This window comes from Nyctibius grandis, chromosome 11 (assembly GCF_013368605.1).
Source record: "Nyctibius grandis isolate bNycGra1 chromosome 11, bNycGra1.pri, whole genome shotgun sequence".
NCBI lineage: Eukaryota > Metazoa > Chordata > Aves > Nyctibiiformes > Nyctibiidae > Nyctibius > Nyctibius grandis.
This window is the reverse complement of record NC_090668.1, coordinates 23,414,135-23,437,010: the sequence shown is the minus strand read 5'-3', so window position 1 is coordinate 23,437,010 and position 22,876 is coordinate 23,414,135. Positions and strand designations below refer to the sequence as shown.

At 37.6% G+C, this 22,876-nt stretch overlaps 1 protein-coding gene across 7 annotated transcripts in view; it reads right to left on the bottom strand.

Annotated features, from left to right (window-relative positions):
- MEF2A (myocyte enhancer factor 2A) overlaps positions 1-22,876 on the bottom strand; it is a 91,319-nt gene that overhangs the window by 6,055 nt on the left and 62,388 nt on the right. For 5 of the 7 annotated variants that reach the window (XM_068410163.1, XM_068410160.1, XM_068410156.1 and 2 more), the window contains 5 exons: positions 19,877-20,096; positions 19,621-19,680; positions 9,228-9,418; positions 7,548-7,571; positions 3,889-4,015 (listed from right to left, as the gene is read on the bottom strand). In XM_068410163.1, the coding sequence (XP_068266264.1) occupies positions 3,889-4,015; positions 7,548-7,571; positions 9,228-9,418; positions 19,621-19,680; positions 19,877-20,096 (622 nt within the window). The remainder of the gene's footprint in view (positions 1-3,888; positions 4,016-7,547; positions 7,572-9,227; positions 9,419-19,620; positions 19,681-19,876; positions 20,097-22,876) is intronic. The other 2 variants (XM_068410162.1, XM_068410161.1) reach the window with 1 other exon arrangement.

Below are 22,876 nucleotides of genomic sequence, written 5' to 3'. Positions count from 1 at the left end.
GCTTTCTTGAACAACTTCCCCATTCCCATCCACCAATTTGTTTGCTGTGGACAACTTCTAGGTTTCCCTTTTACCAGCCTACAGAGGAAGGGGAGCCCAGGGCTTTTCAGATGCACGTGCATCACTGCAAGAAGCTTCCTGAAGTCCTTGGGATGCCCAGCTGCAAGTGAAGCTACTTAAGCTGCCTTTTCCTTTTTGTTTCATTTCTTCTCCATTGACATTCTCATTGGAACTCTGAAAAACCCTCACAAGTATTTCTGCACAGATTCAGAAAGGTTTTTCCCAAGCTGATTGATCCAAAGCCCTTCTGCGAGACTAAAATAAAAACTAAAAAACTAAATCCAGCCCTCCCATGACGAGGACACGCACTCAGCCTTCACAGCAGCCCGGCCTATGGCAACGTGCAAGGGCAGTAAATGTAAACACTGGAGATGGGTGAGCTGTTCTGTGCCAATGGGATTTCTGCAAGAGCAGACCTGAAAAAAGTGTTTCTAGGAATTCCATTTCCATGTATTTTTCCTTTGCAATTATAGCTTTTATGATAATGGACAATTAACTCCTGGTACTTTAGACAGAACGTGTCTGACGACAGGGCTTTGAGGAGATACTTTTCCAAAGAACACGTATGGCACTACACAAGTAGCTGCATTATCACGTCCCTAAATAATCCTGTGTCCGCTGGCAGTCCAAGCAGGACACCGATTTCTGTACACGAGCGGCTTGATGCAAGATGGAAAAGTCGTTCAGACAGGAGAGTGCCTTCTACGTGACGGAAACCATTCCTGCTGTGACCCTACCAACCTTTGAAGTTTGTGCCTTTGCAAAATAGCTGACCTAAAGCCAGTAATAGAATTTATGGCTAGATAGGCTCTGTCAAGTGTAAGTTACTATTTAACTGATCTCTGTCATTTTTGGAAATTTTTTTAAAATGCCTGGACTGTTTCAGAACACTAACTTGGTCCCTTCTGGTCCTTCCTCCAGCAATCTGCAGAAGGAATATTTCTCCTGCAAAACCAATTATATAGCACAGCATATTTGTGCAAAACTGATATCCAGCATTTTAATTAGGGATCTAAGAGCTGAATCTATCCTTTCCAGCCCTGAAAAAAACCCTCTCAATCCAGAAAAACAATTTAGGTATCTAAATTTTATCTTAGCCCTTGAACTGCAAAACTGAAATTGCTACCTAAGTGGTGACTACCCTGAAAATACCCAGATGACAATTTGGTTTCAACATCAAATTTCTTTTTGCAAATCCCCTGAAAGGCTCAATCTAATAGAAACAGTTTTCAAGTGTCTGAAAAACACTAAAGGCTAAAAGCTTTTCACAAATTATTGCGTTATCAAAGGAAATGGGGTGGTTTTTAAAATCACATCCCTGTGATAACAGCACTTGGCCATTACGTAGGACACCGGTTTCAACTGTCTTTGTTGCTTCCTGAGATTCAGACTACAGCCCCTCTCATCTTTTTGATGTTTTAGGCCGTTTTAGCCATCAGCTTATAAATTATTCTGGATGAGGGACGCACACCACACTGCTTCCTGAAATTACACCCAAGAGAATTAAGGGATTTGTTAGGTGACAGGTAAAACTCAATGTGGGTCTTGTGAGCAGAGATCAGAACTATTTGTTTAAACAGCCATTAAATGCAATATATAAACAATCTTTGTGGCAAGTATCAAACCAAGATCTGTATGTCCAGCAAATTCATCCTTGAGCTTATTATCCAAAACAAATCACCCCCCACAATTCTTCACTCTGCTCATTACACTGTTACTGCAACCCCATCTTCCCCTTCATTCATTTCTTTAGACTTCAGCCCTCCTCAGGGTAGCGATTATTTGCATAAATGTTCAACAATTTCATTGGGTGCTACCGCAGTATAAATATTTACTGCTGCTGATGACTAAACAGTCCCTCTCAAAATGCAAACCTCCTCCAGGGCAGTGACTGCCTGGGGCAGCGCCTCCGAGGCAAACCAAGGCACAAAGTGGCTGCAGGGCAGGAACTGTCAGTTAAGGAGCACATTAATACAGAAAGATACAAATACAAAGAGATGCGAGTTGTTTGGCTGGAAGGTGGCTACAAGTCAACTAAAAACTGTAGGGAAGACTTCCAAAGCTAAAAAAAAAGTGGAGAAAGTGTGTAAAAACCCATCTTTTTTGGGGGGGAAATTATGATGAATGGATGGCTGCTCTATCTATTTCATCTTCCAACATTATAGACTCCTGATGGCGCTCCCCCTTGCAGAAAATGAAGAAAATCACAAAACCTCTACATCACTGAGGTTTTGGCCATTTTCTACAAACCTTGAAGGTTTTTTTTGGATTTGTACTGAACTTTGCACAAGAGTGAGAACATCAGCTCACTGACAATACACCAGCGCAGTGTTTTTTACCCTTTCTTAAATATATTACCACAGAGGTTCCACCAGCGTTGCTGATGGGCTCAGCTTCAGGCAGCAGCAGGTACATTTTGGAGCCGGCTGAAACTTTCTTTGTCTGACACTGGGGCAGCTCCTGATCTATTCTCAGAGCAGCCACCCCTGCAGCACAGGTGTGTCCGTGCCCCCCTTCCCCCCCACCGCTACCAAAGCCTTGCCACATAAACCCAATACAGCAGCTCCTTAAGGAAAAGCCATTTATTCCTTCCCAGTACGCCCTTCGCTGCCTCCCAGCTTCCTAAGCGTCTCCTGCCTGCCAGCTGCCTGTGCACAGCCAAAGACGATACAGGTTGAGGGAAGAGACACTACTGGGAATCTCCTCTACTGGAGACACGGATCTTCCTAGGTTCATAGAAGGAAGACAATAATACTCTCAAGCCCTTCCGTCTAGCCAGAGAGCCAGAGCTGACCAGCTATAATGGGAAGCTCTCTAGCGTAGCTCAGCTCCTGAGAGCTACCATTGCAGAAGAGAAAAGCCAGATTTTTTTCTTTTAGAATTTGAAAGTCTACCAAATAAGACTTAAACGTTGCCAACACAGTGGTCGCCAGTTCAGAAATTCCTGTTTTAACAAATTACAGCACTTACATTTGAATGTCTTAATTAGACTTCATCTAAAAAGAACAGCAAACTGGGGAATTATTTCCTTTGTTTTCCCTTTTGGTTTTAACCAATAGCTATTTTAACTCTGACTTACAAAATTTATTGACACTCATCTGCAATGTGGTTTCTCTGCAGGTGCATTTGAAAACTAAAGTATGCATCACAGATCAACGGTAATCAACCTGATGCCATCAAGGCTGCAGCCTTTCAAGGAAATGATTATAAAAATTCCTTTACTGATTACACACAGGGTCTGTAACAAATAAAGAACCTTGAGATTGAAGTCAAAATTACCTCTATTGGTATGGAGACGAAGTAGCAGGCACCACATCATGAGCTACTTCCCAAACCAATAAACCAATTATCGCTTATATTACCAAATTCCTTGCATCGCACCCATCCTGGACAAAATGGGCTTTGCACATCTGGGCTTTTTTATAAATTGAAAGCCCCTGTAGAATGCGATTCCTTCCTGCCACTGGAACCGAGCAGAGCAGAGCGCAAGGGACAGTATGCTCTGAAGGATCAACTATTGCTTAAACGCGAGGTGTTTCAGTTCTCGGATGGAAAGCTTGACTGCTACTGCTAGAAGCAATGGGTTTTATTGTGTGTCTCTCTGTATTCAGCTGGGTGCAACCTGCCTGGCTGAAAGCTTCTTCCTGGTATCTCAACATTTACAGATTTTACCAGCTAAAGGCTCATTTTTGATGAATAAGAGCCTTCATTTGAACTGAATAGGAAAATAGAGTGAAGTGTCACAGAAATGCAAATCTTCTAGGCTTATGAATCACAAAAGCCTTGTACATCTGACAAATCAAGGCACTTATTAAAAACAATGCTTACCAGTGTTGTAGGCAGTAGGCATGGCCGAGTACACCAGTCCCTGCGGAGGCAAGCTCGGAGTTGTCACAGACACCACAGGGGTAGCAAGAGGCTGTGTAGACTGAGAACTACTTATCCTTTGGGTATTCTATAAATGATTAAAAATAACATGTCTTGTGATATCAGTTAGAACAATGGAAAATCAAGTGCTCATTTAAAAATAGCATTCAATTAAAATGTGTTTCTTGGCTTCATTTTTCAGTTACGAATACATCCTTTTTGTCAGGATAGATTTTCTAAACAAGCCAAAACATTTCAAGACAACCAAAATGAGCTTGGCAAACTGAAATGAAAAATTAATTAAGACTCGTTGGTCTGCTTCCCGTGCATGCAGATTTCAATAGTGTTAGCGTTGTAGGACATAGAAATAAATGTAATTTCTAGGGATATACACAACAATTCCCAGAAGTTCTTAAGTGATTTAAGTTTTTAGTCTTATTTTTTTAAAGGGGTTTTAGTGCAGATGGTGAGGTGCTGTTCCACCAGAAGAGAGTCTCCCACTTCCCAGTTGTTTATCCAATTTTCAAAATTTTAGCTGCCAGTTTTGACACTGTGCTGACTACACCTGTCCTGAAAGGAACACAGAGATCTGCTAAATTTGTGTTGATAAGACCTCAGTGATAAAATAATCTTGCTGTTCCCATGGTTCCTGAGAAACTGAGAGAGTACTTGTTATAATGCAGATATGTTACAAAGCAAATGACATTTGAATTCACACAGAGCAACTGTGCTTTTTGATAGGAAAAATAGCTAAACTACATTGTCTCGGATTATCCACTCTAACTGCAGGCACAATGTGGCTTTTTAATAAGTCCTTCCTTCCCATATACCAGAATGAACATCTGAGGCAAACACATCACTCAAATTAAGCTCTTCTACCAAATTTGCTGTTTAGAAAACCTTGTATTAAACACTGTGGTGAACACCACCAGACAGCAAAGCTGCTCTGTCACAGAATGTACTATTCATGGAGGCAACTTTAAATCTTTCTTCAAAATATGTAGTTCAACACCATTTAGCCATGCCAGATACTGCCAAGAACAGGAAATGCTACATTTTTTATTTTTAAACAACAGATACTTAGTTTTACCTACAGAAGTCTTGGAAATAGTAGGAGTAGAAGTCTCTACACCCTATATTTCTACATTCTTACAGAACCATTCCCACTTAAGGGAGCTGGATTTCAAACTGCTGAAAATATGCTTTTAAAGCAAGCCTCTATCTCTGAAAAAAATAGTTTGCTACAGAAGTAGCAGTTTTTCATCTCTTTGGTAGAGTTCCATTTCCTAGCTTTAAAATATTGAAGCTACTACTACTTTTTCCTTATTTCAGCCAGGTATATAAGTACTCCGCTGTCTGCAGCACTTAACTTTTTTCTCCACCCTGATCTTGAGAGAGCGAGCGGTATTAAAAATGCATTATTCCCTTTATAACAGAACGAGCAGGTACACAAACAGGGCTCTATTCAATGTTAAGCGTCAACTTGTGAACATGAATTGAGGGCTATCATTCCTTGGCTTGGATCTTCCCAATTTAAAGAAAAAAGCATACCACAGCTACCAGATGAAAATCAGCTATAATCTTCCACTGGCTACCAGGTTTTGGCCAGCTGCTGTTGAAAGCCCACCTTTGAGCCTTGTAAGAATTTGGAGGCTCTCTGGCATTTCTTCAGCAGATGTATCCACTCTGCCTCAGAGCTCCCAGATTTCAAAGCCTTAAGTCGCAGAGAAAGTCCCACTGATTTTCTGTGTCATTTATCCCTTTAAATCACTTATGTACTTCTGAAAATATCCGCTAGACCAAGTTTATCTGGCATAAAGATATGTTATTAGAGCAGATTTTTGTGTCTGTCAGGAATTGACCTTTTTCCAAAGCTTTCTTGGATGGCAGCCTATAAAGTTGGAATTACTGTATAATGGAAAAGTTAGAGGAGTATACTGGGAAGCAATCCAGACCGAAGGATTTCCCCATGGGATATTTTTTTTTTTGAGTGGCTAATAAAGGTGGTTTTCTGAGGTAATTTATTTCTGAATATAATTCCTGAACACTCAGCCAAAGACACTAAGAAATATTTAGTTGTGTCTAATGTTGTACTTGGAGATTCAGCCAAAGATTCATGACAAATTTCAGGATTTTTTTTTTTATTATTTTTCAAACCGGTGCAAACGATAGCAGTAACAGGAAGAATTCAATATCTTTGTTTCATGCTACGCTACCGTTCCTGTTTTTCATATTCAGTGCTCAGTTCTTCACCACGTTTAAGGAAGACACTACACCCTTTTCTTTGTGTGAGCTTTCTTCCCCAAGAGCTGAGGCCAGGTTCTAACACCACGAGAGGGCCCACGCTCCACACAGTATCTGTCCCTAACCCAGCCTGCCTCCAGCAAGTCGCACTATTTCACGCTGCAAACATCATGGCCATTTCTAGCAGGTAGGAATACCTTCACTCGAGTGCTTTTGCATCATTCCAGTTGCAATGTTATTTTGATGAAGTGTTTTTATATTGAATTAAAGCTCTATTTCTTGCAGTGGAAACCAGACACTCCTCTACAAAGGTGAGATGAACATGCGTGACAGCTGTTTATAACCACAAGTCATTCCAATAAAAACCTTAAAAACTTAAATACTGACTTTTAAAAATAATTTCCCCTTACTTTTGTAAATCTATTGCTCGTGTTAAAGGTAAAAATCAACCAACAGCATGCATTCATCACAAAATTTATCTAAATCACTACATTTTCCATGCTTTCATGCAACTAAAGCCTCATATTAGCAACAGGTCCATGTTCAAAAACAAATCAAGGTATCTAATAGGCAGTCTTCTATATGTATCTTTACAATCACACTCTGATGCAGCATCTTCTGCACGGTTTGTGCTACAGCAGCTAAACAATTTGCAAATTGCTCTAAAAATAAGTTACGAATTATTTTAGGCTTACGTTATTTTCCAGACAGAATGCCAAATGTTAAAACCTTTTGGAAAAAATAGAAAAAAACCCCACAAATCCCAAGAGTTTCCTTTCAAAAAGCAGAATCTCTTTCCACTGGAAAAAGGTACAATTATTCATTTGCAATTCTCTATTCCTTTTGGTAAACAGGGAACACCCCTGTGGTTTGATAATCTCACGCAGGATGAAATAATTCTGAACTCCAAGAAGGTGACCTCACCAGCAATGATGTAATCTCCTTGAACATAAGTAGTAATACAGGGCTTGTGTTACAATCTGAGGAACTTCATGAGTGAAGCCACTTTCTAAAAATATTCCAATAATTTAGGAGATGATAAGTGGTTATTTATATTTTACATAAAAGATGGTAAATATCCTATACACATGGACAGTTACTCTGTAAGGCTCTTTTCCAATGTTCCCTCCAAGAAAAACAGAAATATTTTCAGGAAAAAAACCCAGAAGTTTACAAATGGAAAGCACTAGACTTTGGATGCGTTTTCAACTTGAATTGGTCGCGTTTTGAGTTTGATAAAACAAATGTATTTTTGTCTGCTACCAAGGGAACACTGGAATTATTTAAAATATGTAATGAAACTACAGTTAAAAAGCTGTAGTAAAAAACACTTTCAGCATCTTGCTCTCTCTCATCAAACAGTAGCCCAAACTCACCAACTCCAATTCATCCTCCTCCGACTGTACTCAGCAAACAAGAGGGATAACACAGTTACTAAAAATAACATTGCTTTCAAAAATGAAAGAAAAAGTAATGTTTGTGCTTCGGGATTTTTATTTATTTTAACTAATAATGTGAATTTGCCACCTGATTCTGTAAATAATACTACTACGAAGTATAATCCTTTACGTAATTTGGGTCAATTAAAAAAATACCATACTGAAAGAACGCAGGCTTTGGCAAAATTAGTGCAGAAAAAGCTTAGGTGAAAACAAGGACACAGCTACACATTGACAACACATGTAGACATGGAGCACAGCAGTTTCTGGCTGGACTGATCCAACAAACATCCAGCTCAGTAGCAAAATATTTTTCACATACAACCATAATACCATCCCAGCATCTCTACTCTGGAATCTTTCCAATTTCCTCAAAAAGACAGACTGAACCTAGTATTATGTTGTTTTTAACACCACAACAGTAAATAGGTATTGTACACTAACATCAGAACAACTGCATTAACAAGATCCTCCTCTTGTATCTATTTCTAATTAATTTAAAAGTCTAATTTTCACTTCAATAATCAGCCAGTGTATTTCCTATGTCTTCTACGCTTCAGTATTCCTAGAAAAACCTAAAACTTTAAGAATCATTAATCTGAGGATAATTATAGCTTTTGTTACTTGGATTAATTTGGTATTATTCATCATGAATACCAGTAACAAATGTAAGCACTTGCGGTATCTTAAAAACAAACAAGAATAATACAGAGAGTACTTGTATTGCTTCTATCCTGCTCCTCTTGGTTATGGTTCATTCTTCCATACACAGAAAACAGAAAATGTACACATAGGTGTTTAAAATTTCTACATGACAGTGAAAGACTAAGACCAAAGGACCCGGCCAACCAAATTAAAGGAAAAATAGAGTAACTCTTCCTGAAAGACCTGTTCTGGTCTCAATGCTGTGGTTGCCTCATGCCTGACACGAAACTTGCGTGCTGTTCCAAATCTAGGCTGAACAAACATTACTACCAACATGCCAAACTGCACAGTAGTACTGAAAAGTACACAAACAGGGACTGAGCCTGATCCTCATTACTCTTTTATGCCTTCACTGAAGACACGACATCCACCCTAGGACACCCAAGGTTGCATTCCAGCACACCACATCAAACAAGCGCTTCTCTCAGACCATCATTACCACCGAAGCTGCATTTTACATCCCACAACCATTATGACCCAGGAAAAAAAGGTACAAAGTGTGCTTTAGGGCATGTTAATACAGTTCACATCACCAACAAGATCAGCCATTCCTCCACAGAATAATGCATGAGCCTTTTTAAAACCCACATCCTCCAAACCAACAAAGTTCCCGGTACCAAGTCAGCGAGATGTCAAATCAAAACAACAAAATCCCACAATCTATGTCTCTAGGATTGCACTCTAACTGCATTGAGGCCAGACTGCTATTTTACCCTTCAGAAGAAAAATTCCTTGCAAATTTAACTTCTCCCAAGGTAACAACTTATAACTTAGATTAGTGAAATTTCAGAAAACAAACACCTTTCTATTACTGTAGCCTATGGTAAGCAGATGAGAGAGCTTCTCCCTGTGCACATGGACAGAACACTTCATTTTTACAGAGCCAGCCATAGAACAAACATTTTAACTTACCAGTGGTGGCATCATACCCTTGCTGGAGGGTGGGATGACAACACGTAGGTCGGGTTTGCGATTGTTCATTCCAAGATTACCTCCTCCAGGCGGAGGTGGAGACTTTGTAGGCATGACTTTGCCTAAGCCATTCCCACCACCAGTAGTTCCAAGTAGACTTGGTGAAGCTCGAGAATTCACAAACCCATTTCCTGAAAGAGGAAAAGCAAACATACTGTAAGACTCAAGAAAAGTAGCAGTACAAAATTTCGGTGCACATGTACAGATGATGAAATATTTCTTTTGTAAAACTTCCAATACCAAACTTCTCACAAGAGGCGCAGTACTGAATAATCGAACAAACAAAAACCACTTTCACAGAAGATCAATACGTAAAGGCAATATCACCTCAAGGGCACACTGTGGCAGCTTAAACGCTGAGAAGAGCATATTGCCAAAGAACTATTTCTAACAACATCTGTTGTGTTTTTTACTTTGCCCTCTGAAGTTCCTCCAGGCTGAGCTTGCAAAAAAAGTGTGTGCTTTTGTTCAACTCCACTTCATCCCCACTCCCCCAGAACATGAACTACACTGAATTGTTGCCTGTGAGAATAAAAAAATCAGCTCTTTAAGTCTCTATTTCTAAAATTTATTCTTCAAGTATCTTCCAGATCTGCAGGACTCCAGTATCTATTCTCTAATAAAATTAATTTCAGCCTCAGAAATATATACTGTCTGATTATTATATTTAGCAACAATGAGGGGAACAAATCCTTTCCCTTCAAATTCATTCCAAGCTCTGGACACAGATGTACTCATCATTTATGCCCATCGATTAATTTTACACAGGTCTTTCTCTACTCCTGACACTCAGTCTAAGTAGAATTAGACAAGCCAAACCCTACAGGTCCCAGCTTCAGCACTGAAATCTCCCAAAAGCTGAATACATTCAAGATACAAGCCTTAGCTTACACTCAGATCAGAAAAAAGTAACAAGACTTAAAACAGTTAAGTGCCTAGTATTCTAGTTTCCTGTACTAACAAAAGCACCAATCATGTTAACCAAAATATACTTCTCAGGAAAGATTTTAAAGTCACATTCCAATGATTTTATCATATTTATAGCAACAATTCCCAAAATACACACACCTTATTCAGCTGCAAATGAAAAAAAAAGTTGTTAAGCAAGGGGAATTTCGCAACAGGGAAGCCTATAGTTCACACTACAGAACTTGTGTATGTGTGTGTATAAATAAATACAATTCATAGTAAGGTTATGGTTATGCTAACATTGCAGTTCTGAAAGCAGCCTTTATAGTCACAGTTCAGGGAGAAGTCCATTAGACAAAGTTCACTGTGTGGGAAATTCTCTTCTAATAGCCTGTAGCGCCATACCGGCACAAATTTTGTATTATTGTTCTCATTTGAATAGGTCCCTATGCCCAATCCAATTTTATTACATTAAGTACATATTAATCTAAAAGCAATTAAAATAAGAAAGTTGTCAGTGTCACATTCTACCTTCTTTAGCAAAAATCTTAATGCCTTTAAGAAGCTCAGCAAGAATGAAGAACAGTAACACATACGAGTAACAGCACAACACTTCATGAAGGTGACTGGTCCTGCTAAGATGTATGTTCAGGACCTAGGCGTGAATTCACCAGGATGCTAACGAGGGAGCCTCCCTCCTCCATTACTACTGACCCTTGATACACGGTGGAGGAACTGCCAAATGCAGTCCTCACCACTACGTATTATCAATTTAGAAATGGAAAAAGCAAATATTAATATAAGAATTATAACAAAGCCCTCATGCTGATCTGAAGACGTTCTACTGAGTTTTATAAAGGTCTTTTGGAAACAAAAGTTATTGCTAAATATTTATAAAGAACAAAATTGTAAGTAGGTAGAACTTTCTAACCTGGAATTTGCAACCACAGTATTCTTGTTCACATATGGACGAGCAATAAATTCACACATTTAAAGCCAAGATTTCAAATTCTGGATTTACTTTCTTTGTGGGTTTCCTACTGTGCCAAAAGCCTGACCATACATGGATGGTCTGATATGTCCCTTGAGTTTTTCAAGGCTAACAGAGCAAGGAGGAGTTATTCTAATTTAGTAATTTCCTGAAGCATTTGTATGGCAGGTATGGGAATACGTTTCAGAGCATTCTACCATCTGACTCTGAAGTTATGGAGGAAAGAAGGACCACAGACAGCAGAAAGAAGAAAAAGCTTTTTATGTCAGCATTCTTCCTTCTGTATTAGAAACCACAGCAAAAACTCATCCACATCCTCAGCAGAAAATGTCACAATTTATTGGGATGCTTCTAGGTTAGTGCTAAAATTTAGTTAAAGTTGCTGGGAAGTTTGGCTGGAGCTGAGAAGACATACTAGAGCTAAATATACTTTTGACTGCTAGGAGAAAACTAACCACAGCTGGGCACACAGAAAAACCAACCAACCAAGAGAAATGAAGTTCTGTGCTACGCCTAAGGTTCCTGAAACTGTAAGACAGTTTTCATAGAATAATAGTTTTGTTAAATGCAGTTATGCATCAATACCTATCCATTATAAATGAGTGTAAACATTAGTTACAGACAGCCTACATAGCATCAGATTGCAAGACAAATCTTGCACAATGGATAAAGAGTAAAAATTAAGTGGATCTGGAAACACATGTGAGGGAGGAAAAATTATTAGAAAACAGCATAATTTTCAACAAATTATATCTTTGAAATTCTTACAATATCTTCCATTTTCATCAAAAATGCCAGAACATTTAAAGAACTTACTGTTATAAAAAAGTAAAGTCTGGGCTTTAATCTAACAATAAATAGTATTTTATTACTCACTAGGCTGTCAGTGTTACCTTTTATATGCCAAAGCTGCAGTGTTCCGAGTTGAATTTAAACTTCGGAACAATAACACTGTATAAACAATGGAGTTCTGTATAACATTTTAGTCTATCCTATGATACCATTTCCTGTCCTCTGTTGTCAAGTATTTCGGTAGCTCGTGTGTTAAATCTGGACAGTGTCTTTCTCCCACACCCAACACAGTCATTTCCTGCAGCCCTTATTACGAGGCTCTGCCAATCCTTGAAACATTTCATGCTTTTAGCGGTGCTGTCAAAAACAACAAACTCCTCGCCATTGCCTTCTCTGTGCAGTATCATTCAGCAGCAGGGCAGAGCCAAAGCATTTGTTCTCACAAAAAGCTGAGCATTTCTTAAAATGAGTGTTTAGAAAAAAATATATTAAGAACAGGAGAAAAAAAATGTCGTAAATGTGCACTAACTACTATGGGTATCAATCCAGTAACAGCCCTTTGTTATGAATAGCAAGCATTGAACATTTAGCAAACACTGAAGTATCTATATTGATTATTTGAAGAATCATATGCTGGGGCTGCAATAAGACTGTAGAATATTCATTTTTAATATGAAACTTAAAGCCTTTTTTCCTGTTAATAATCTAATAAGAAAATCAAATTACAAGTTAAGAGTGAAAGAGTAACTAAAAGCATGGTATTTCTTAGAGTAAGGTCAGGAGCCAGAAAAAGATAATGATTACAGGATGATGCAACTATACGGCAGTTTGCCAAACTGAGGCTTTAATAACCCCATAAATTCTACTTCTATTTTGTGTAATACAGAAATTGTATCTACCCCACCCACTACAGATCTTCCTCAGAGACAAGTACTTCATGTTTAAAAACACTACCAAACTGAAAAATGGAAACAGAATATGAAGTCCTACTGCTTTTAATTCCACTGGAAAAGTTTTATTTAACTCTAATTCTTTAAAACAGACTATGAAAGCATTTTTGAAACACTTATTTGGAAAACAGACACAAATGCAAAGATGGTAAGCTCTCAATTATATGAATAATTTTAAACAAGCATTAAAATTACAATTTAATTAGATTTTATGATAAAGCATTGACCACGTACATTAGCCTACTTCTTGTTTAGTCAGAAAACTTTACTTTTGAAATAACTTATTTTCTAAAGCTAAATGTTAAAACCCACCCATTTTAACAACTGTATATTCTGCCTTCAGAAACGTAATACAGCTTAATCTCATTTACTGCCCTGCAGCCCAAAACGTAGCATTCAATTACATGAGCCAGACTCATATTTCACTACATAAATCACATCAGCTGAAACAATGAACACACGTGGCTGGAAAGTACTCCATGTACTTCTAACTACTCAAGGAATAAATTCTAGTCATTGATGCCATTAATCTCTTTTTGTGGTTCACCTTTGGAGAAACTGAACAGTTATACACAGTTCTGGAAAATAATCGTGGGCAAGCAACTAAGCAATCTAAGATTAAGCAAAAATAAGAACGGTAGTAAATAAATATTTATGCCTCCAAATGACATCATACAACCCAACAAATGTCACATCATTAGAAGTAAACAGAAAATTGTGTTTGCAATAAGCCATCGATTCACTATGCATCTAGAAGACCAGACAAAAATCTATTCAAGAAAAACATTTACATGCAGGACCTTGTGGGGAAAAAAAAACCTCACATACTGCAAGAAAAAGCAACAATAGCATTTCTACATGCACCAGCTGCTCAATTTTTTTTTTTTAGTGTGACAGCTTTAAGTGGAAATTAAAAAAAAAAAAACAAAACAAAACACAAAACAAACAAAAAACCCAAAAAAATCGCATTGCAGTTCATACCATTTTCAGCTTTGCACAGAAATCACTGATGATTCTACCATCATTTCAGAAAGTCTGAGTTCTCTGCTAGCTTCAGAAAGATTTTACTATAACATCTCAAGGAAGCTGAAATACATGCGTATGCACTGATCTTTACAAATGGATACTTCAGATAATACAGTAATTTAAGATTTTGAAACACGTCTAACATAAGATTTGTACTTTTAAGGCAGTACTTTAGATATTAAAACACAGCCAAAAGAAATACACATGACTAAATGTCAAGGGAATGCTTACTCATGTTACAAAACTAAAAACCCCATTTCCCAGGTTGCTGGAAACATAAAAGGAGAGACAATTTTCAAGGATATTTAGAATTTAAATGGGCCTTCTTCAGCACCAGGGTTATTATTCAGAATGCAGCAGCAAACCAAAAACAAAGGCATACTGCTTTTGTACCTGAATGTTACCCAGCTTTCTGTGAAACATTGGCAGTGGCAATTGGATGTCTTTTAAGTCGTTTGTCAACTAAACAGTTTACAGTTAATGAAATCAGAGTTCTACTTTCTGAAGTTGTTGATTGCTATGTATCTATACAAAGCCAATGTAAAGAATGGTAAAGAATGGATAACAGAAGTGATATGTTTAGAACATCTGAGGACGCGTGGTGTTTTATCCAGGGCAAGGTGATATTATATCAATGTTGAGACTTCACACAAAGAGATACGCTGCAATACTTTAATCCAGCTGGGAGATTAATAACTTGTTATACACATGGCAAATTCTAACCAGAATTGTCTTGTACCTCTTAGTAAATCAGAAATCATGGTAAGATAATGAACACACATAATAATATATGAAATTTCAACTAAAATCTAAGGGCAGTTCAGGGGCTGAACTGATCACATGTGGATGGCTGGTTTCCAAGGAGAGATCACTACAATTTAAAAAAAAAAAACAAACAAACCCAAAAAAAAAAAAAAAACCCAAACCCAAACAACCACCTCAAATGCTTTCTTCTACCAGCATGTTTTTCAAGCTGATTTCAGCCAGTCATTTCTTGTGAGCTGATCTAATCAGAGCATGATGGATGGATCGAACTTTGTTATGTGCCGACAACATCTAGCAAAGGAAAAGGGTTCAGCTTGCACCCTGTGAAACAAGCTGGTCTGCAGTCCACTTTCAGTACTCCCTTTCCTTGAGGAGAGCTTGGAAGCTGTAAGGATAAATAGGCTGCTCTCAGTGTTCTTCAGGGATCCTCCAACTTCTTCCTTGGAGAAAAGTGAAACACTGACTGTTGTATTTACCTGCGCAATCTCAAAGGTCAGAGCAAGGCTCTGTATTGACATTACAGAGCAAGAACCTTTGCCCACTGCATTTAGCATCAGTTGAACATACATCTTAAGTCAAACCCCTTTTAATACAAGCTAGGAAGTGAGGAGCTCTGTCTAGTGAAAGACTACCTGTGACACATACTACCTGTCACACTGAAGAGAAAGTACAGCAGATTAGAAATACTACCAGTGATGCATAACCTGAAGCAGGAATATGCTCAAGGTTCACAGCTGCTTTCCTAAGGTGGTTTCTACAACAGTGCCGAGCTTTTTAGCTGATGGAGATGATACAGGCTGGTGAGTTTGAGAGTGGGGGTGGAGGGAGGAGAAAGTCTGTTTTCTTAAGTAAGAGGCTGATAGCATCAATCCAGTTTCAAGCAAAATTCCTGCAAGAGGTATGTTTTTCTAGTGTTAGTTGGATACTCCTGATTGGGGGATGTCTCATTTAATAAACACCAACACATGAATAGAAAGGTATGCACGCAAAGCTGTTTCGTTACTGAAGCCTTCTCGTGTACTATTAAGAATTGCAGCATATTAGCCACTTGACTCAGACTTGTGAAAGACCAAGCTGAAAGATTCTTTTATCCTCAGACATGCAGAAAAAGCTGTCCCAATCAGCCAAGCCCTCAGGACAAAGGGAGCCATTTACAGGTGTGGCCTTTCACAGTTCTCTGTCTTGATCCCTTTCTGACAACATACAAAGGAGCTTACAGGTGCGTGCAAGCTGTCAATTGCACCTCTGCATAATCCTTCCTGAGGCCAGGATAAAGGATTACACATGATCTAGACTGGCTCTTAATAGAGATTCAATAGCTCACAAGACACACTTTTTCAAGCAGGTATATCCTTCAGCTCTACTCCAAGGAAATTCAATATTCCTGAAGTTACTTCACATTCTCAGAATCTGAAGATTAGCGAGGACATTAGAGAAGATACAGCTCTGGAACAAAGAGGAGAAATTCAGTGCTCAAGGAGACTACATCTTTCTTATCCATTCTCTTGATGATAAATTTTTAAGAGGAAAGATAATTTCCCAGAAGATTAACTGGGTCCATAATCTGCATTACTGTCCAGAAGGGCTACTTCACTGACAAAGAAATGTATAAGACAGATAATATTGTGTCCTTGCAAGATCATAAAGAGCCTCTACTTCCAACAAACTCCTTCAAAATCACCTAGGGCTGGGAAGGACTTAGGGAACTCATCTTAGTTCAATGGTCTCAGAGTGTTTATGGTTTTCACGCAGCCTTGGCAATGAAAGCCAGCTCAGGTCCTTTGCATGGTTCTAGCTCAATGCCATACATGAAAGGTATGGAAGAAAAAGTAGAGACTGGGTAACAGTGGTACTTCTTTTGAGCCTTTCTGATTCTCAGAGTCCCCAAGGATGGGACAACTTCACTGAAGTGCACTTCATTGGCAACCTCTGGGTGATTCAATGTATAAAACCGAATCTACTGGAACATAGTGAAGCAGACCTCATGACAAAGTTGAAGGACGTCCTTCCAGTTCAAAGTAAAGAAACTCTCCCCTGTATTTGGCTCAGAGCAAGTGAGGCTCTACTTTGCCTAATTATAATCCACAGCCTTTTGAAAGGAGTAATACAGATAATGCAGCATGTGTTCAAGCCATAATGATGTTGACAACAAATAGCAAGTTTACACTTTACAATTATACAAAATTCTTGAAGCGTATTAGATGCCCATCACAAACTGAAAAGGGTTTAACACTGGCCGTGGGCAACAGTATGGTGAAAACTCTAGCTTCAAAACATTTGCTCTAATTAACAGAAAAAATAAATTAGCTCAAAAGCAAACACTGTTACAATGCTGGACATTTTTCCCCTCTCAAAACCAATATACTGGCCAAGTAAGAATTTTCAGCAAATGTTTCTTATGTGGTGGGCAAAATTTTAAAAATATTACAAAATAAAAATGCTTTTTCAGAGTTATGACAGCTGCATGTGAAATAAGCTCTCAGTACTATCAAATTATCACAAAATTTTCTGTTCTAGACATAAAAAAACCCACCTACCAATCTTTGCTACAACACACAGATATTTTCACTCAGTTATTTTCTACAGAAAAACTGTTAAGTTGGCAGATTAACTGCTAAAGCAAATCATATCTATTCCAATCAAGTTACACAGGACTTGGGAAAAAGACTCGGGAACTAAATGAGTCATTTTATGCAACATCTTTGTTTGAACTGGGTCCCAACTATGCAAGATAACCTTTACTTGCTTTTTACTCAGAGATAAAGGTGTATAAGTATATTTCAATGAAATGAAAATAAAATCTCAAATGCTCAAAACTTCATAATCTCAAGTAAGAGCGGGGGTTTCCCTTTGCCTATGAGTATCTGGGAATACGGGTATGCCAGTACTCCATCTTTATCTTTGACATCTCTCCTATAAATTGTGAGCTGCAAATTTGACACATGACCTTTCACAACTATATCCGCAGGAGAATTCTCTACTCCTGAGAAGTTTAAAAGAAAAGATTGAAAGCTAAAAGAAGAAAATATATATTCTTTAAAGTGAATTCTACAAGAAATGTTGCAAGAAACGAAAACCATTGTTCTTTGCAGACATAATTAAATTGATATACACACTTCAACAGCAGCTGTCAAGCTCAAATTGACAAGTTAGCAGATTTACTCAATCTGGTTATGTATGGTTTCTTGATTTTGGTTGCAATTGAGAAGGTTACTGTGCACCTGACTATTTAAAAGAAGCCATGCCATATCCTAGTAGAAAGTGGAGCTCTGACAACTTATGGTACTCTGTGGCTTAGCATTCTGGTGTTAACGAGGTATTTGAGTTTTGCTAGAGGTACTTCTTATAGATGTTCCACTGTTCTTGCACAGCCACAACTCCTACTTGTATGAAAAATCTTTCTAGAAATGAGTGGGTATATGTACAACATTTTGGGTGCGACATTCTGGAAAGCAAGAGATAAGCAATGTATTTTGACTTTTCACATAAACTATTAATAAATGCAAGAAGGAAAACATTTTACTGCATTAAATATGTTCACCAAGCTGCTGTAACTGGGTATTTCTACAGTTCAATATTCTATAGCAAGTGCTGTAAACAACTGTTTCATTTGCTTATTGAAAGAAGTAGCCTTAAATCTAAGGCTGCTGTTACTAAAGCCTGATTTTGGAAAAGAGGCCTGAAACTCCTTGATAATAAACTTATTTAGTCTGACTTGAGAAATGCTATGGAAATCAACATCTGACCTCCACAGTTTGTAAAAATAGTAATCTTTTTTCAACTGAGGAAGTTTCCTCCATTTAAAATCTTGCTTACCTGATGGAAACCACACTTTAATATTTCATATCTTTGCTGCACATAGCCAAAGAATGGATGAAGAGTGGAACGCCAATCCTGTGCTTTCAGCCTTGTAGTTGCAGCATTTTTTATTCATAAATTCAATTGCTTGACTTTATCTTCAAAGAACTTCTTCCCAGTTGCCACACTAAGTAGCCAGTGGGCAAATACTGAAAGGTCAACAGTTGCTTCTCTTAATTCCTTGCTATGAACACATACCAAGGAGAGTTATGTGTATTTCCAAAATTGACCTTCAGTTGCCAAGACATCTCAAGGAAGGGAAGGAACATGAAGGAAGTGGATGAACTGTCATTTGTCTTTCTGTGGCGTGATAAATCTCAATGGCTGCCTGCCCTCTATCAGAGTACTAAATTTTGTTTAGGGGAGACAAAATATTATTTAAATGAAAAAGTGCTATCATATCTTCTTACTGAAGACCAAAAAAATACTGTGAATTCGATTTTTGGCAAAAGCTCTAATGTGTTTTTGAAAGAAATTCTGATCATCTTCCAAAATTAAGACAGAATCTAGCTAACAGCTTCCAAGATTTATTGTTTTCTTTCTGTAACTGCTAGAAAATAATTAGCAAGACACACATGACAATACAATACAGTCTGTATTTTCTTCATTTTGATTGGCACTACAACCAGTATCAAACATGCAGGTCTTGTGAATACTGAAGTTGAGAACATAGCTGAGTTGTCATTAGTGTAATAGTTCAGTAAATTTCATACAAAGTAAGAAATCTGGTGAACATAAGATCTCTTTAGAGTGCTGTAATTACACCTGTAGAGAAACACAAAAGCAAGAGCAGCATGCTACTACTGAAAACAACTAAAATAAAAAATGCAAATATTACTGAAGTGGAAAGGGCACGGTAGTAAAAAGTTAAATGCCTGATAAGAATTTACAAGACCTGACAATTACAAGGCAACTAAGAACATTACGACCTTTGTTCTTCCACAACCACTTTTTCAAAAGAGTCAAAATAAAAAATTGCTTTTGAGTAACTGTGAAACTAAAACCACAATATTGTTTTTCAAAGACATGATACCGCACTTACCAACTGGACTGGTACCAGCTCCATTTGGCACTGTGAGGTCAGTTGTCCCCAGCATTCCACCTAATAAAAAATAAGCCAGAGAATTAAACTTGCTCTCATTACAACTTCAAAACTTAAGCCGTTAAAAAAAAATAAAATGCACTGATACCAAAAGAACTTGTTACTTTTTTTTGTTTGTTTGTGTTTGTTTTTTTTTTTAATTAAAAAAAATAAAGAGAGTGTATAAAAGGAAAGTACAACAGTACTGAAACCTTACCTGCGTTGCCAGTACTCGGTGGTCTCTGAGGGGCCCCGGGTGATACGTTCCGATGCAGGGTGGTCTGAGGTGGGGAGAGCATGGTTGTGTCCGTTAACGATGAACTGGCTGCCAGTGATGGGGATACAAGGGAACTCCCTGGGTTGCTGTAGGTTAAAGTGTTGGGATTGGACACGGGAACTGTAACCGACATCGAGAAGTTCTGAGCAGGCAAGCCAGGCTGGAGGAAAGATGACAAGGAACACACACAAGACAACAACATTAGCATTAACTATGTTTGCAGAAATAGCACATTATAAAATACACATTAAAGTTCGTCAAGAATTACTCAGGTTTAAAAAAAAAGTTAATTATGTTAGTTTTTAAACTCCATTAAGCATACAATTTTAAAACATCCATTTGTTGTAGAGTATGGTGTTAAACACTTATACATCATATAAATACAGTTCCAAAAGAATTACTCATAAACTTGTAAAATAATGAAAGTTCAAATACAAAAAACCTGAAGATATTCATACGAATTCGCAAGCTCAGAAATACAACAAATTTATCAGTTAATTTGGATAATTACAAAGCAATGACAAGCTACACATGTCTACAAATCAGTGAACTGTTGCACCTTCAAAATGTAAGCATACACATGCACATTATAAAATAGTCAGTAATTATATAAAAAAGAAAAAGTTAGTAATAACATTTTCTATTAATAACCTTGCCAAAATATTGCTACTAGTCTCTAAAACTTTTCTTTTTCAGACTAAAAAAAGTAAACAGATCTTTAGAAATTCACTGAGTTCAGCAATTTGAATTTAAACACTTCAGTTCTCATTATTCTGAGCTGTGTTCCATGAACCCCCACTTGAATAACCACTCCATCTTGCTTTTTTTGCAAATCTCATTTTTTTGAATTCTGATTTTTACAGCATTATTTAAAAGGCAAGTATTTTTTTGAAGCATATATGTTTGTTATTCAACAGCTATTTGAATCAAAAGCTTAGATGCCTGCCCATCTATGGTACTCATTTCGTTATGACTAACTTCTTCGGCCTTTGTCTCATTCCTATCCTTTGACAGTGGTGAGTTTCTGAAACAAAAGGGACTATTTTCTTTCACAACTCTTATAATTACTAGAAACAAAATCATGACAGGCACAATTTAAGGGTAAAAATTCAGTAATATTTATTGACAGAAGAGAGAGAGAATAGTTTTGATTTAGAGGTCAAATGCAGATGACAAACATTCATGACCTAGCAAGTATACTTAAAGAGATGCATTTTTATCATGTGCAGCTTAAAATTTACTTAGATTGATACTTCTGGGTGACAATTTTGATAATATTAGAAATACAACAATAACTATACTAATTAAAAGAGCATAATACATTTTCTACAAGAAACAAAATCTCTTACTAGTGAGAGCCAATGACAGTGTCCCTACTGAAGCATTCCGAAGAAAAATTATCAATTTTTGGCACAGACGGAAGGAAAAAGTAATGAAGCATAGCTACGTAATGCTAGCAAATCATTCACAGTATCTAACTAATGACAAGCTGTACTGGTGTTTGTTTCACAGGAAACTACTGCAAGAAACTATTTAATATTTACCAAAAAAAGGTTGTTTTTAAACAGTGTGCTGTCAGGTAATTCAAACTAAACTTGAAATACCTGAAGTATGCTTACAACAATGCTAGAAGCAGTTGGAACATTTTTTTCTGTAGGTTTCTCAATGTAGAACTAATAAATGACAGCTTTCTCCCCACACCTTACAGTAAAGGCTGCCTCTGCCCATCTATGGTACTCATTTGGTTACCACTGAATTCTTCACGCTTTGCCTCATTCCTATCCTTTGACAGTAATGAGTGCACGAGAACAAAAGAAACCATGTTCTTATACAGACCCATAAGTACTGGAAACAGAACCATAATGGGTCAAATTTAAGCTATAAATACAGAACTGTAGAGCTAAAAAATAATGCTGCCTTTTGTATTTGCACTGATGTCCACACAGACAATTTAGGCTGTTCATGAAGACCACAGAAAATCAAGGGAGAGCAATTTAGCTGTATTATACTGAGAGATGAGGCCTGAAGAAGATGTCTCAACACAGAAATGTTCAATATCATAAGCTTCAAAACAAAGCAGGAACAAAGAAATTGGCTTCATTCAAGCGTAAAGAACTTGCTAAAAGAAGTGATGCTGGGTGTCATGACTGTCAGTTTGCTGTTAAGTCCCCGAAGATGGCCTCATTGCTCTGAACAATGAAATAATTTCTAGTATCAGCAAGTCATTTGGGGACACACTGCTCAATTACCCCAGGGTCTGTGCTGCTTAACCTAGCCAGTCCATTTACTTTAATTGCTACAAGATTTGCAATGTTAAAAAATTCAAAGGCTGTGGCAGAGCCCTGTATTAGTTTTCTTAAAAAATACTTCCCCTGTAATACTCAACACTAATTGGTTTTTGTAAATGGGAATTAAATGTCATCATGTACACCTCCATGAAAAGCATGAAAAATTTTCACTACTCTTATCTCCAGACTTCTTGAGTTCTGGAGCCCAATAATTCTCTTCCAAGAGTTCTTCTCCACTAGATGTTCTTTTTGCCTTAGACCCCAAAAATTGAAGTGGATATATGAAACTAAGGAGAACATGAATAATCCACCCATTAAATATCTGAGGTTCAGAGGACAACAATTTTATTTTTGAATTAGGTAACACTAAAATGAATAATGATCCTGTGATCACACTATGGGATAGATCATATAATTCTAAAGCAAGTGACTTATGGCTGCAAATGGGTTAGGCACTTGGGACAAAATCTGCAAGGATCTTTCAGTGTCCAAGGAAGTATCTGTTAGAATTTGAACAGGAGTAAGACACCAGTCTTTGGAGGCTCTCATTGTGCACCAGTCTATCTTTAAGCATCTAAATACCTTCCTACATCCAATAATCCAATTCTATTTGCCTGCTTGTAAGATATTATAAAATCTTGATAAACAAAGA